Here is a 14,548-nt window from a genome sequence, read left to right as displayed (position 1 = left end):
CTCTGTCTTTCAACTTTTGCCACTTGCTGTTTATACCACATAGTATAACACTACCAACACCACTAGCATCAGTAATGTAAATCACCAACATGATCAGGTGAAACTTGAGATAGAAAGCCATACTTGGTACTGAGCAGATGTCATGAAGTGAGCTGCTGAAGTTTGAAGCCTGTCCATAAAATCTCTGAGATATCAGATCCTATTATGAACAGATTAGGAGGTTTTTGTTGATCAGTAGTCAAGTAAGGCCTCTTGGCATTTAAGTATGTTTTATTGTTTTATTTATTTTTGTCTTTTGTAGTCATTAGCATTATTGGTTTTCAGGTACTCTGGCAATGCCTGAAACAATCTGTGCTTTTGTGATATGCCAGCTTAGATATTTAACAACTATGACTGTCTATGTAAGTCCTATATTTAGATAAACTAGGCCCTGTTTGTTTTTTTTTGTTTTTTTAACAACTTTCAGAGGGATTTATTTATCATTTGAAAAAAAAACGAAAAGGCTAGTGAGATATAAAATCAATGTTCTTTGTACAGTAAACATATACTAGCTAAAGTGGTGGCCATGTTTGTGCCTCTTGCAGTTAGTCCATCTGGTGCGACAGAGAATTACAGTACCTGTGTGATGTAGTTTCTCTACTCAGCCAATTTCAATTACACACATTCGCACACAGACACAAATACACACAATTTTCTGGGAGAGCATTTGTTTGCTTTCATTTGACGGCTTTGGAGGATCTGGCCGGCACAGATGTCTGCCTTGGCACGCAGAAAGTACCGCCAACATTGATTGGACCTGATTGGCAGGCAAAAGAGGGGACAGCATCAAACATCAAAGGTTGGAGAAAAACAGCAGAAGATAAAGTCTAGCCCCATGCCTTTCTTTTTTAAGAAATTGAGAAACCATCCATCATTGTTATGTTAATCAATGTCTTGTAAAAAGACAAAGAAAATCTGAAAACTGAGTATTGAACTTTGTTTGAACTTCATTTTAATCACTCCTTTTAATCAGCTTTACAAAAAATACTAATGCTTACTTTTCTTTGGGATATTGTGTCCCAGTGTCACTGTGACAGACGTGTCGCTTTTTAACTTCAGGAAGCACTGGAACTCATTAACAGACTGGACTATATCCTGCTGAGTTGCGAAGTACCTCCTTTCTATAGATGTGCATTCGCATGTTGGCAGACTCTCTTACCATCCTGCTGTGATGAGTTTGTGCCCTGCTGTTTGTAAGCATGCAGCTGTATCTGGTACTAGTCCCTTTGGTGACAACACACTTGATATCAGCAACTGGACACCTTGCTGATTTATTTATTCTAAATGATCTTTTACAGCTGCATTTTTAATGTTGCAGAGAGCGATACATTACCATTGGATTATCTACTCGTAGGTGGCCCTGAATTTGTTCCTCCTCTTCAGAATCAATTTGCATTTTTAACATGAACAATCAAATATTACAACTTGCCACTGCGCTGCTTATTGTAGCTTTCCAGTTTTGAGCAGTCGAAGGTGAGCAGGTACACTCCAGATGCAGGTGGGCGAAGGAGATAGTCATGGACCAATTTGCATTTTCACAGATCCATGCATACAAAATGAGAAAAAGGTTTAGAGTTACATTCAAGTATTATGTTTAATAATGAACAGTGATGAATTTTTAGGGATTTAATTAATGCCAGGAGAAAAAGATTACTTTAAACACTGTATATTGGCTGTTGCTGATTAAAGTTTCTTTTAAGCTCTGGCAGTGGTAACATTTTGAATAATAACATACTTCTATACATGTGACCTTATCAAATCTGTCTTTTAAACAAGCAGGTACATTATTCATTCATTTATTTTTTCTGGAAAATGACATGTCCTTAAAGCTGCAGTCTGCAACTCTTTTTCAAGCATAATGCCTGGAACTGTCCGGGGATTCTGAAAGTAGTACATTAAATACCCCAATACAAAAAAAAAAAGAGTTCTCTAGGTCCCCTATATGTCCCGCTAGGTCCCTCCAAAGCCAGCAGGTTTGTTTACAAAATTGCAGACCGGTAAAAGGTAACCAATCAGATTACGAGCTGGGCTCTGCTGCCTGTCAATCACCGATTGTGCACGCGCGATACAAGGTAGGCTCGTCCCCACGCTTATTTATCTGGACTATTGAACTTCATTACGGGCTAGTCTACTTACTGTGTCTTCCATGATCGCAAATGACAGGTGAGTTGATGAATGAGGAGTCGTGTAGGCGCATCTGGCGTGCACGTCTACGTGCACGAGTTCTCATGTGTTTTGATGGGGCGGGACAGGAACTTTTTATTTTTCGGTTAAAAAATAAGCATTTCTTGCATTTTGCGACTACGGAGGTCACCGTTTTCAACTTCAAGCATTCTGATAGATCATGTAAACTCTTAAAATGCCAAAAAGTAGGACTTTACGTATGACAACAACAAATCCTGCAGACTGCAGCTTTAAGCATTTTTTGATGCAGTGCAGAGTTAATAGAATAAACAACTACATGCAACCCAGTTTTCTAATGTAGCAGAGCAAATTGAGACTGAGTTTTAATCTGTGCCTACAGTAGAAAATATTCTACATACAATAGTGGAATGATTCATTTTAGAAAAATCTGGAGATACTTGGATATCCTTTGAGAGATTCATAAATATCCACGAAGGCCTTCGAGGGTACTTTGGATCTTGCCAAGATGACAACAAATAATAAACAACATATAGCAAAGAGAACCAGACTCCACATGTTATTATGAGACTGGTTCCACTTGTCATTCCCAATGGTATTTTAGTCATTTGCATTTTATCTATAACTCCCGCTGGAAATTATTGTCCATTTGTGGTGTAATGATAATATGATTATAGTGTGATATTTATCTGTAGGCAATGTTAATGTTACCAAGTGTTTACATATTGAAAATGTCAGGTTTCTATGGGGTGTCTTCAAATGTGATGTTTTATGTAAAAATTTGACATGTAATATGAAGCAACGCTTTAGGTGTGCAGAAATCTGATGTTTGAATAGATACAATCACACGTTTTATGATAATGCTTTAACCAGCCATCCTATTAGAGTTTTAATTTTGACTTATTTTGATATTTGGTCAAATGTATTATTGAAACATGGAAAGCATATCTGGCTATTGCAACATTTTGGCTTTGAGAAAAACCTCACCTATTATTTACAGATGATGGAAAGACAGTACAGTCACTGCAGGGTTCAGCAGAACACAAAAGTAGGGTGCTTTGATTCCAGGTTCCCCTCTGTGTGGGTGGGTGGAGATAAAGGGCAGCTGTGAGGCAAAGGCTTACTTTGGATGATAATATTAATGATGAACCTTCAAATCATCTGGTGCAGGAGGTGATAAGCATGGTACAGACCGAGTCATTGATGTAACTCATTAAAAATGAGGACGCTCATTGAAATAGTTGAAGAAAGATCAATATTGGATTATATATTTATGTGGAAGAGGTTGGATAGTGAGAAATAAAGGAACTTAAAGGGATAGTTCACCTCTTTTGACATGGAGCTGTATGTCATCCCATACCAGCAATATCGTTTATGAACGTTGACTTACTACATACTGTGAGCCGAGTCCTAGCCTCGTTTTGGCGTTGCCGAAACTAGTCTGGCTTGTTGGCTGGGGTTTAAAAAATAAAGCGTTTTGCTTCTCAAAACAATATGCGTTCAAAAGGGTAATATATTTGCATCACAAAATCGTTCTCCGGGAAAACGCTGGGTACTGGTGGGTTTTTTTTAATCACAAAAAGTATTCAAAAGCGCGCCAGATGTATTTAAAAGCCTGAAATATTTTTTAATTAAACTATTATCTGTTTATAAACAGAAGCTGTAAAATGACTTGGTTTTTAGCTTTTCATGTGAATTGTTTGTGATGGAAAAAAGTAGAACACTATAATTTAGGGGAATTGCCTTAAAAAGATTTATTTAAACTGGTTACAGACTTTGAAATACCTTTATACAGTGAATTGCAATCGATGTTCTTAAATTTTCTAGACAAAAATGTATATGCTGTAGGAAAGGGCAGGACACTTGGAGTGAATTCATGAATACAAAGCATTACAAGGAAACAAGTTTGAAATGTGCCACTGATTTAGAGTGATTGTACAGGAGAGGCCACTGACTGAAGGGAGCAGTGGTAGCTTTCTTGCTGGTGAGGTAGCAGTGGTGGGTTCGCAGCTCAGCCCAACCTCCCCATGACATTGCAGCGTTACGTTCTGCCTCTCCGCTTTGTCGTCAGAGCAGCCCCAGCCTCCCCCCGTGCACAACTCCTCTCTGCTCTGCACCAGGAAGGAGCAGTCTTATCTCTCCTCCTCTTTCATATCCTTGCTCTCTCTGTGTCAGTTAGTGTGTGTACTCAGAATGAGGTTAGCAGCACCAGTAGCACCAGCAGCAGCAGCAGTAGATAGAGACAGCAAAGGCACAGTTACTGCAGCAGCCAGGGGAGGCTGTCCTTCAGCCGTGCACCATCTACTGCTGCATTCGCCCCTGTCCTGAGAACGCAGCGCTCATTCCTGTGCTCGCTTTCTGTGTTTCTCCCTGCTCCTCCCTCACCATCCTCTCTGAATTCATCTCATGACTTTGTTCCCTCTCTCTCTCCCTGTTTCTCTGTAGCAGTGATGGGGAAGACCACCATGTAGAGGCAGCAGAGGCAAGAGCAGAATAGCAGTAATGGGAAGCCACACATGGAGTGGGTCTGGACTGCAGCCGTGGTGAGCCTGAGACCAACAGGACCTGAAACCACCATTACTGCCTGTCTCAGGACCTAACCACTGGGGCTGTCCAGCGCTTACCTGGATGCTCCCCACTTGTGATTTGTCATCCCCTTTTCTCCCCCGCTCTGTTGCTCTCTTTCCTCCTCTTGTTTCTTTTCCTGGATGGTTTTTGGTCTGCTGAAATCTTTCTTACCTGAAGCAGAAACTGCTTATCATTTTTTCCCCTTGGATTTCCCCCCCTTTTAATCTCTTTATCTGTTTACTTTACCCACAAGAGGCATCATTTTTGACGGCTTGAAATCTATTTTGGATTTTTTTTTTTTTGGATGAGACTGAGCTTTTTTTGCAAGCTTTTTGTTCTATAAGCAATAACAAACACTAATCTAACTGACTTGACTAGCTGAACATCATGGGGGACATGTCCAACAGTGATTTTTATGCCAAGAACCAAAGAAACGAGGGAGACCATGCGGCAGGCTACGGCTGCTCGGTCATGGAGCTGCGCTCCTTGATGGAGCTGCGCGGCACAGAGGCAGTGGTAAAGCTCCAAGAGGACTACGGGGGAGTAGAGGGACTGTGCAAACGACTGAAAACCTCACCCACTGAAGGTGAGTCCCCATAATTTACTGTGATCGTGCATGGGAGTGTGACAATGCATGTACTGATGTCTGTTCTGTGTAGGATTAAGGAATGTGTGTATCTTCTGAACATGAAGATGATTATAGGTTTTCACTTAATTTTCTGTTGGTTTGTGTATGGATTATCATTAAGTTGGTACACCTTCTTTTTATTCTGAAATCTATGTTTAAAGTACAGACAAGCAGAAATGCTGTAAAGCAACTGAGGAAACCGAAAGCACAGCATAAGAATAACACATGAGGGTAGGGGGATCCCGTTTGAAGAGATATGAAAATTATTTGTGGCCCAGCTAGAGGCAGACGTTTTTGGTATGCAAAGAAATCTCTGAACAGTTTTACTCGCCTCACTCCCCATCCGTTGCAAAAGAATCCCACCCATTTTCATCCTCCCCTGTTCAGCCAATCAGCTATGGATTTATTACATGGCAGGTCGCTGGTGCAACACGGTGGAGTTTCTTGTCCATGTAGGACGTGCTGTGGCATTTGCAAATGTGGACTGAAAATGATTGGAATGAGAAAGTGAAAAACTCATACATTTCTGTTTCCTCTTTATCAATTGAACATGTCGAAAATTGTAATTATTTATTTTGTGCAGTTTAAAAAACTATTTATTCTAATATTTATTCTAAGGACACAGGGTAGAATGATTATATTATAGCACTATTTTCTTTTTTCAATGAAAAAAAATAAATCACTTCAATATATGTTGAGATAATATCAGCCAGGTCACCTATAACAAAATTCCTCCTCTGTGCATTTACTTACCTACCATTGCTTTGCAAATTTCCTTTGGGGTATTCAATTAAGTGCACTTGTTATCTAAATGTCCTACTTACTCTTTATTATGTTGTGTTAAGGTTGGCTGGATTTTCTGTTGTGTAGTCCCTGGTGAAAACACAAAATTGACCTGTCAAATAGCTACATCCAAGCGTAGAAAATTTAGAACAGAGTTGAATTTATCAACCTCCCCTGACGTTGAATTATTAATCATTATTCATGTAAAGTCACCTCTCTGATATCACATATACCTTATAACGATTAGCCTATAACTAACCTTATAGACTTATAGTCAAATAGTATTGCATTCCCTGATCTTCTAATTCCAGTCCAACCACCTATAAGTCTGCTCATGATGAGGCCACAGCAGAGCAGACTAAGGAAAGTTTGAGAATATTCCTTATCATAAATGTTGAACAAGAGCAGTGGGACACTGAACACCTCCAAGGCCAGATAAAGGATTCCTGGAATCTAGGTCTGCATCTGGATCAGCATCAAAAGTTAATTACTTCTAAGTAAGACATTTCCCCACCAATAGGAAATTTTTTTCTGCAACTCCTTTCATAACTTTTTAAGTAAACAAGTAAACAAACCACACCAATCACATAACGTCCTTGGTGGAAATAACAGAGTAAAAATTAAAGGACAAAACAAATTGATCAAAATGTGACTGAATACAACAAGAGTGTAACTGAACACTGACTCAGATGGATTACTGGCTCTTACTCTCCAGTTTTCACAGTGGCATGGTTCCTTGCACAGTATACCAAGGATGGATTTATGCATGGATTGCCTTGTAAGTAACATTGCATTGAATAGCTAGCATTTTGCTCAGGTAGCCAGCAGGTATGAATCATTTAGGGACTAGATAGGTTGTCAGGCTGCTGCTTAGTTTCCTGGAAAGGATGGCATTGAGCTGCTTGGTGTACAGCCTGCTTCATTTGAGATAGGAGAAAAGAGTGCTGGTGCTGACAGTACAACTCTGTTCCCAGGGAAAAGAAGATAGCTGCAACACTTGGATAGGTTCTTCTTGGTTGGCACCATGAAATTGTGAAACATTGTTCAGGGCATAGCTGATTCTCCTGGGTCAGGACAGTGAAGAGGTGCTTAGGATTGTCTTTGATGCTGTGAATAAGAAAAAGTAGGAGGGCACCTAGCCATAGTTTCATAGAAATTAGACGAGAATGAATAGAATGTGGTTTCCACTCAAAACTATAAAGAATTTGTACAGTGAACCCTCGCTATAACGCGGTTCACCTTTCACGGTCTCGCTGCTTCACAGATTTGCATCGTGCATTGTGTTCTGCATTCTGATTGGCTAAACAGTCTCTCCGCTTCTTCTCTACCTGTGTGTCAATAACGTTGCGGTTTAATATGTACACGTTCATTACAGTTCTCAAACATAATCGATGGTGGCATGTCGGTATATATAAATCTTTTTGCCTAGAAGAAAAAAGAGCGACAACAACTACCGATAACTATGTTCTTCTCTCGAAAAAACACACCTGCACCGCAGCCTTTAGAAGAAAAAAACGCTACAGAGCGGAGTCAGCAGCTGCTCAGCAGCTCAGTCAGAAGAGCAGTGAAATACACGTGAGTCACTATTTGTCCTACTGTACTCTGTATTTTTTTTCATAATCATTTTTCATTTTTTCCTGTTCTAATCCAATGACTCGGGTCGCGGTGAGGCGGCGCTGATCTCCGCAATTTGAAGCCTTCAGTTCGTATTGATGATTAAAATGATTATTTTACAGTACAGTAGTTATTTGTAAAAAAAAAAAACGTTTATACAGTACTTTTATTTGTTAAACAAATGCTTGGGCCTGTAAAAAGGTTTTGTTCTTTGGTTTCAATGTATTATGGAGTATTTCATTGTATAATAATTGTAAAAAAAATAAAGGTTACTACTTCACGGATTTCGGCTATCACGGGTTCTTTTTGGAACGTAACCCCCACGAAAAACGAGGGTTCACTGTACTCGGTACTACATTGGTTAGTTTTACTCTCGCATTTCATGAATTCCAACAGACTTTGCTCAAAATTTGACATATCATTAACTTTTGTTTAGATGCAAACTGTGTGCCTGCGAGTGTAGAAGCAGTGACCATTGCTCATCACCATAATTACAACATCTGTGTGAGATGATGCTTGCACTATAACAGCAATACTGAAATGAAACAGAATTTAAACCAGCAATAAAATAATCATAAGTGACATAAAATTATGATTTCATTTTCCTATTGTCATGAGCATCCTGATTAGATATTCAAACATTATGTTTTATTAGTGTGCTGATCACTAACCCAGGATCACAGCCTGCAGACTGGCAATTAAATTAGAAATGCAGTAATTAAAGCTTACAAATAAATATATCAAGTGGTTCTCATCAAGATACTTTCTGTTTTGAGGAATTATATTTTTTTTCTCCAAGATTTTACCTTTACTGCACAGTATCATTACTACAATTATCTCTATTGTGTAAATTGCGTAATCAGTTAAAAAGAAATTAATCTACTTGAGCTAAGTTTGATAATTATGTTATGAATGTGATTTAAAAAAACACAACACAGGAAAATATGGGCTAATTGATTCCATTTTAGGCTGAATTCATATTATTAGAGATAACACTGAAACATTTAAATTCTTCTTGGTTGTTTATGGCCAGTTGGTAGAAACAGAATTGGAATAGAATAGATTTTCATGAAAATTAGGAGAGAAATAAAAAAATAACTCTTATGAGCTGTTGTTACAATGTTACAATATTGACAGACAGCATTAATCAAAGCATGGCAAGGCCAATGTGTGTGCGCCATTAAAGATCAGGGTCAGTGTATACTAGTGTATACCCATTTGCTTGTCTGTTTTCAAAAACTCGCATGTCACATTTAGTTCACAATTTGAAAATGTAGCACTGGTCTGAATGTGTGCGTGTGCTGGTGTATGAGTGAGTGACATTTTAGCACATACACACTTGCGCAAAACATACACACAGGTGTGAAGTATATGCTTTGAAATGAGGGGAATAGGAAACTTTTTCCCTTTTTCTTCAGTGGAAAGTAGTTCCATCTCAGATGTTGCTTATGTAGATGTAAGTTAACCAGAGTAACAATTATGATTTGTATTTAACTAATGGACTGGTAATTTCTTATCCAGCTGGCGGTCTGCTGCCTTGTGTTTTATTTACATAAGCAATTAACTTGTAATTTTATGTTTGCATTTAAACAACTTAAAAATTATACTGATTTAGGATATTATATGATGCAAAAGTAGGTTTGGAGTTGAGGTAGGGAAGCTCCACTCTTGTTGGTCTGTGGTATGTATAGTCAAAGACTGTTCGGGTCTGGTTATGACCTTTCTTTTCTGTGTCCATTTTACTTGATTTTGTTTTTCATTTTTGTTTTTATTTGCTGTTTGGTAACAAAAACAACTTGGTTAGCTGTAGAAAAGGATAGAAGTCACGAACACAAGTCACTAATCCAGCACATCAGATAACACTGTGGAAATAGAGCAGCGATTACCCACCTGATCCTTAAGCTAAAGGCTTGATTCGGTATTGATACCAATGTGTCCTGACAAAACAACACAGTGTTACACCATAAGTGTGAGTACAGTCTGCATACACCTGTTACAGTTTGAACTGTTGTGAATTAAAAACAGAAAAACAGTACAGCATCCATCTGGCTGATCCAATCTTGCTCCAGCCATTATATATTGATAATATTGAAATATTATTGCAGCATTTTGTCCAACATATGTAAAATTCTCATCCCCACAACTTGACACTGTGCTCTTTACTTGCTTGAGGACCCAACGATACACGTGTCAAGTTTAAAACTCACAGGCAAACCTATAGCCGATTGATAGTGAGGTCCGGAGCATATTTTATGAAAAACTCTGTTTTGCTAAATAAGGTACTTGCATATAGTATTTATAGGACAAATATTTCCCTTTAGGTTTGAATTACTTTATGTGTTTTGCTTAAAGTCTTATGTATTCACGAACAAGAAGGGTGAATTTCTCTCATTCCTACTTATTTTTGTAATTCGGTGAATTAGATATTTATCTCACAAGAACAGTGACCTACTGATTCTATGTTTGTAGCTTGTGGGTTCCCTTCTGTGTTGTGTGTTTTCTCTACAGAACATATGTTAACCTTGAAATATGATCACAGTAATGCTTGCTGTCATCATGTGTCGTGTAATGTCCATGTGTCCCAGGGGTAAGAGGCCGTGAGCACCGCTGACCTATTAGCCTTGTACAGTATAATGTTTCCTATACCAGCTCTTAGACTTGATTCTAACAGTTCATGAATAGCTACAGTGCATTATGCAGGACAAATGTATAATGGCTAAGTAAGTCTAGAAATGCAACCAGCAAAAAGGTTGCACTCTTAAAAACAAGCATTCACAGGCAGCAGGTTCAACACTAATACAGTGGTGCTACGATGTGTCAACCTGTATTATATGATAGATAAGATACTATAAAATGGGTAACACTGAAAGGTTTTAAAGTCAGTTTACTAATTAATTTGACAAGAAAATAATTTCCAATCGGTGTAATTAAAAGTATATATGAAATGACTGGGGACAACTAGAGTATGGGACATAATGGATACACTGAGCACATTACGGCAACAGTAGCAATAAACTACTCGTATCAATCAATATCTGTTTTAGAGAAATGTTGAATCAATGTTGCATCTCTCCTGGATTATTTTGCTCTTATTCTTCACTTTACTCAGTATAGCCTGGTTTCTTGTTGTGTATAGCTGCACCCAGGATGTAGTTACACATGTGTTGTCTTCTTACTGCGACTTTGAGGTGAAAAGTTAGTCTCTTTGTCCAGCAACCAGTAAGTGAATAGCACAAGTCTTCCTTGGGTTGGAAACAAAGCCGTCAAGTTACAGCTGATGGTACATCTGTTTTCTCAAGATACAGCTAAGCGGTACAATCCATTGGAAGGTCCTCCTTGGCAAGGAACATGGAATTGTAAAATAGGTCTAAAAAGTATAGCTGTTTCCTAGAGGAAGGACTCAAGGCCTCAGTAGTCTTTGATATTGTGGAGAGTAGAAGAATACTTCTCCACACCTCTGCAGGAAAGTAGAATAACAATGTGTATGAATGCACATCATTACAAGTTTTCCTCAACATCACCTTCACTTCCAAAATAGGTTTATTCAAAATAATTATTTTTAGAGACTCAAAACTAGTATTGGATACATGTTTGTAGCAATATCACTTCCTAAAGTGTCATCTCCTCCTCCGGCAGCTGACAGAACTTCCCACTGCACTGCTGCAGACATGTAGGCACACATCTTCTTCTTTAACTAGCAGCTAAACACATGAATGCTAGTTGACACCACAACGTTGGGCTGGGGGGTGTTGCCATGTCTTAACTTACTTTACATTGCAAGTGCTGCATGTATTTTCAACCAGAAAAAGACTAAATATTTAACTTAAATAAATATGAGCCTTTTCTTTTTGGGTATCTAAAATTTTATCAGATACAGTATCAATTATTTTCATGGATATTTGAAGTCCAAACCAGAGATTAACCTTAACGGCACTGTAAATCTACATGTAATCATCTGCATAGTGTAGACACTGATAGTGTTGGTGCAGCGCACAGCTTAATAGTACTAACACCTCCACCTTATGTGTCATAACTATCTTTTTTCTTCTTTTTCTCAGCCCACAGAAATTTGGTCAAACTATTTCAGGCTTGCATTGCTCTAAAAGTGCAAATCTAATTAATTCTGCCTATAGAGTGCCACCGTGTTCAGACATGAGCATGGGACTTTCAACTGATGATCAATTAAATATCAGGATCCTTGATAAAATATAAGAGGCACAGTTCTGTATTAGGGCTGGGCCTAATATGATATGATTATATATGATTTGTTTCAGTGGGTAACTGTTTTGCTTTACATGTTTGGATTTAGATATTGTTTATTAATTCCATATGGCAAAGGGAAGAGTACACCCGAGACAGATCACCAGTCCAATCGAATCACCAATTAATCTAACATGCAAAAAAAAAGCAACAACGTTTGCAAAACCCTTGAGACTTTTTGGCAGCTTTAACCTTCGAGATCACAGCACAGTCAGATGTGCAAGATTGCCTGTGGTTGCCCAGGCAGAGATTGGTAACTGAGTGGAAAGTTAGCTTTGAATATTGAATGAAAGCGAGTATCTGCAACCCAAGAAATGTATTTTGGATATTTATAAACAGGTATCCTATTTGTTTTACTGTTGTTAATACATATCACTAATAAAACCAAATTACAAATAAAATTTTAGAATTTAGGGTTTCAGTCTCTGGGTTAGTTTTATTTTTACTTTTTTCTTTTTTAAGATGTGTGAATCATAACTGAGAAAACCAGACTGTTTTCCAAAGCCATTGCAACCCAACTTCTAAGCTAAGCTAGCATGTGGGCACCTCACTATTCGATTTGTTTGTGAATCAGAGGGCTGAAATACAATATCAAAATAATTTTTTTATACAAGACTTTTTTTTTTTTTTTTTTCTCTTACTGATAGTCACATGGATAGAAGCAAAGCAAAGTTTATGTAACAAAGAAGCAAAGCAAAGTATTTGCAACAATCCAAAATGAATTTATTTCCAATCATTTTTATTGATAAAAACAAATTGACATTTGTTAACATATTTCCCAGCACTGAAAAATAACCAGTATGAAAAGAAAAGTGTGCCTGTTATAGTAAACTTAGAGTTTTTTTTAATATATATATATATATATATATATATATATATATATATATAGATATATATATATATATCTATATATCTCCGCTCATGTTTGGAGCACGTGAGAAGCTATCTGCTAATCTTGTGTGATGAGTTGTGTAGTTACTGTGACACAAGATTCTGTGGCAGTGAAGCACACATCTCATGTTTGGACTGTCCTACCTGCTTAGTTTACAGGATTTCATGACATTGGATTTGGTCTTGCTGTAGAGTTTATGGATTAATATGCATGTTTGTGTATATATGTATATTTCTTTGTGATGGGAGGTTGTCTGTCGTCTCCAAAGTGCACAACATTGTCAAAGTCAAATTTTATTTAGCCAAATTTATTTATTTATTTTTCATTGTACAAAAAAGTCTGGCTTCTTGGGCCAAATGCGGAGTTTGTTGTTTGCTTTTATAGTTCCATGACAAAGCTTTTGACACTGCTTGCTCGAAGGGCTGCTGGTTGTCAACAATAACTGAAGCAAAAATTAACCCACATCATTGATTCATATTGTCATCAAATTATCACTTGGAGGAGATTGTTTTTGCTTTCTGACAATGGTATGTTATGATTTAACATATAGAAAATTGATTCAGAATGTAAAATGTGATAATTTCTCCAGCTCCTACTAAGAAGTGAAAATGGTATCGTAAGTGTCCTATTGAAATACTATCATATTTCCAAACATGTCAAATTGTTGATTTGAAATAAAACTTTAAAATGTAAGAAATATTTCCTCACATTTTGCCATCCATGTCAGATGTTTGTGCACTTAAATCTTCTCACTTCACACTTACCTTTACACTTACCCGTTAGGCCTCGTGCCCCCGGCCTCTTCCTCATCAACCCTTCCACCTGCCCTTTAACTGCTGCCACATTCCATCCCTCTCTACTCACAACACCTTACCTCTCCCTCCATCTCTCCTCTCTTCTCTGCTCCCATTTCTATTTCAGTGTACTGCTCGGTCGCTGGTATCCCAGTGTGCAGTGTAGCCTAAATAGACCTGCTCTTCATCTCTAACCTTCATCTCTCTCTTCTTTAATTTCGCTATAAGCTGATTTGCTTCCAGAGGCTTTAATTGTAAGGAAAATGTCTTTCAGAAATACAGGTGATTACCATTTGACTGAAGACCAATCTCAGTGTGAAAATTCTCCTGCACTGACTTTTAGCAGTACCGACAGTAATAGTTGGTGGACAGGTTATACATCATAGACTGTGTCTATGTTTCTCATGGTAGAGAATATTTCTTGTGTGAACACCTCATAGCTCAGTTTGTTTGTCACAATGTGATTTGAAACTATACAGACACACATGCGCACACACACACACACATGTGACAAGGATATGAATGTATGCAGAAACAGACAAGAAAAAAAGGGGACATGACAAGTGAGGAAGCTATGATGGGATAGAATAGAGACTGTTAAGAAACACCTTTTTGTTCCTGGGTTATGACTTAAAGACTATAGAAAAATGCAGAGGATCATATGTGTACGTAGCATTGTTTCCCTCTGTAATAACGTGATGGTGATGTGCTTCTGTTACCCCTCTGGTTCTTCTTACTGTATACAGCTTACTCTCTCTGTTTTGTCCTGTTTCCATGATGAGCTTTTTATGAATTCTAGTCTTACCTCAGGAAACTGTTTGCCCCTTT

The 14,548-nt window shown here is 37.9% G+C and overlaps 1 protein-coding gene across 13 annotated transcripts in view; it reads left to right on the top strand.

Moving 5' to 3' along the window:
- atp2b2 (ATPase plasma membrane Ca2+ transporting 2) overlaps window positions 1–14,548 on the top strand; it is a 168,013-nt gene that overhangs the window by 85,243 nt on the left and 68,222 nt on the right. For 11 of the 13 annotated variants that reach the window (XM_075461386.1, XM_075461388.1, XM_075461387.1 and 8 more), the window contains exon 2: window positions 4,627–5,335. In XM_075461386.1, the coding sequence (XP_075317501.1) occupies window positions 5,137–5,335 (199 nt within the window). In that variant the 5' untranslated portion in view covers window positions 4,627–5,136. Of the gene's footprint in view, window positions 1–4,316; window positions 5,336–14,548 lie in introns of those variants that run through there. The other 2 variants (XM_075461397.1, XM_075461385.1) reach the window with 2 other exon arrangements.

The sequence above is a fragment of the Odontesthes bonariensis genome, chromosome 3 (assembly GCF_027942865.1).
Source record: "Odontesthes bonariensis isolate fOdoBon6 chromosome 3, fOdoBon6.hap1, whole genome shotgun sequence".
NCBI classification, from domain to species: domain Eukaryota; kingdom Metazoa; phylum Chordata; class Actinopteri; order Atheriniformes; family Atherinopsidae; genus Odontesthes; species Odontesthes bonariensis.
Note: the sequence above shows the minus strand (reverse complement) of the source record. Positions and strands in the feature narration are given on the sequence as shown.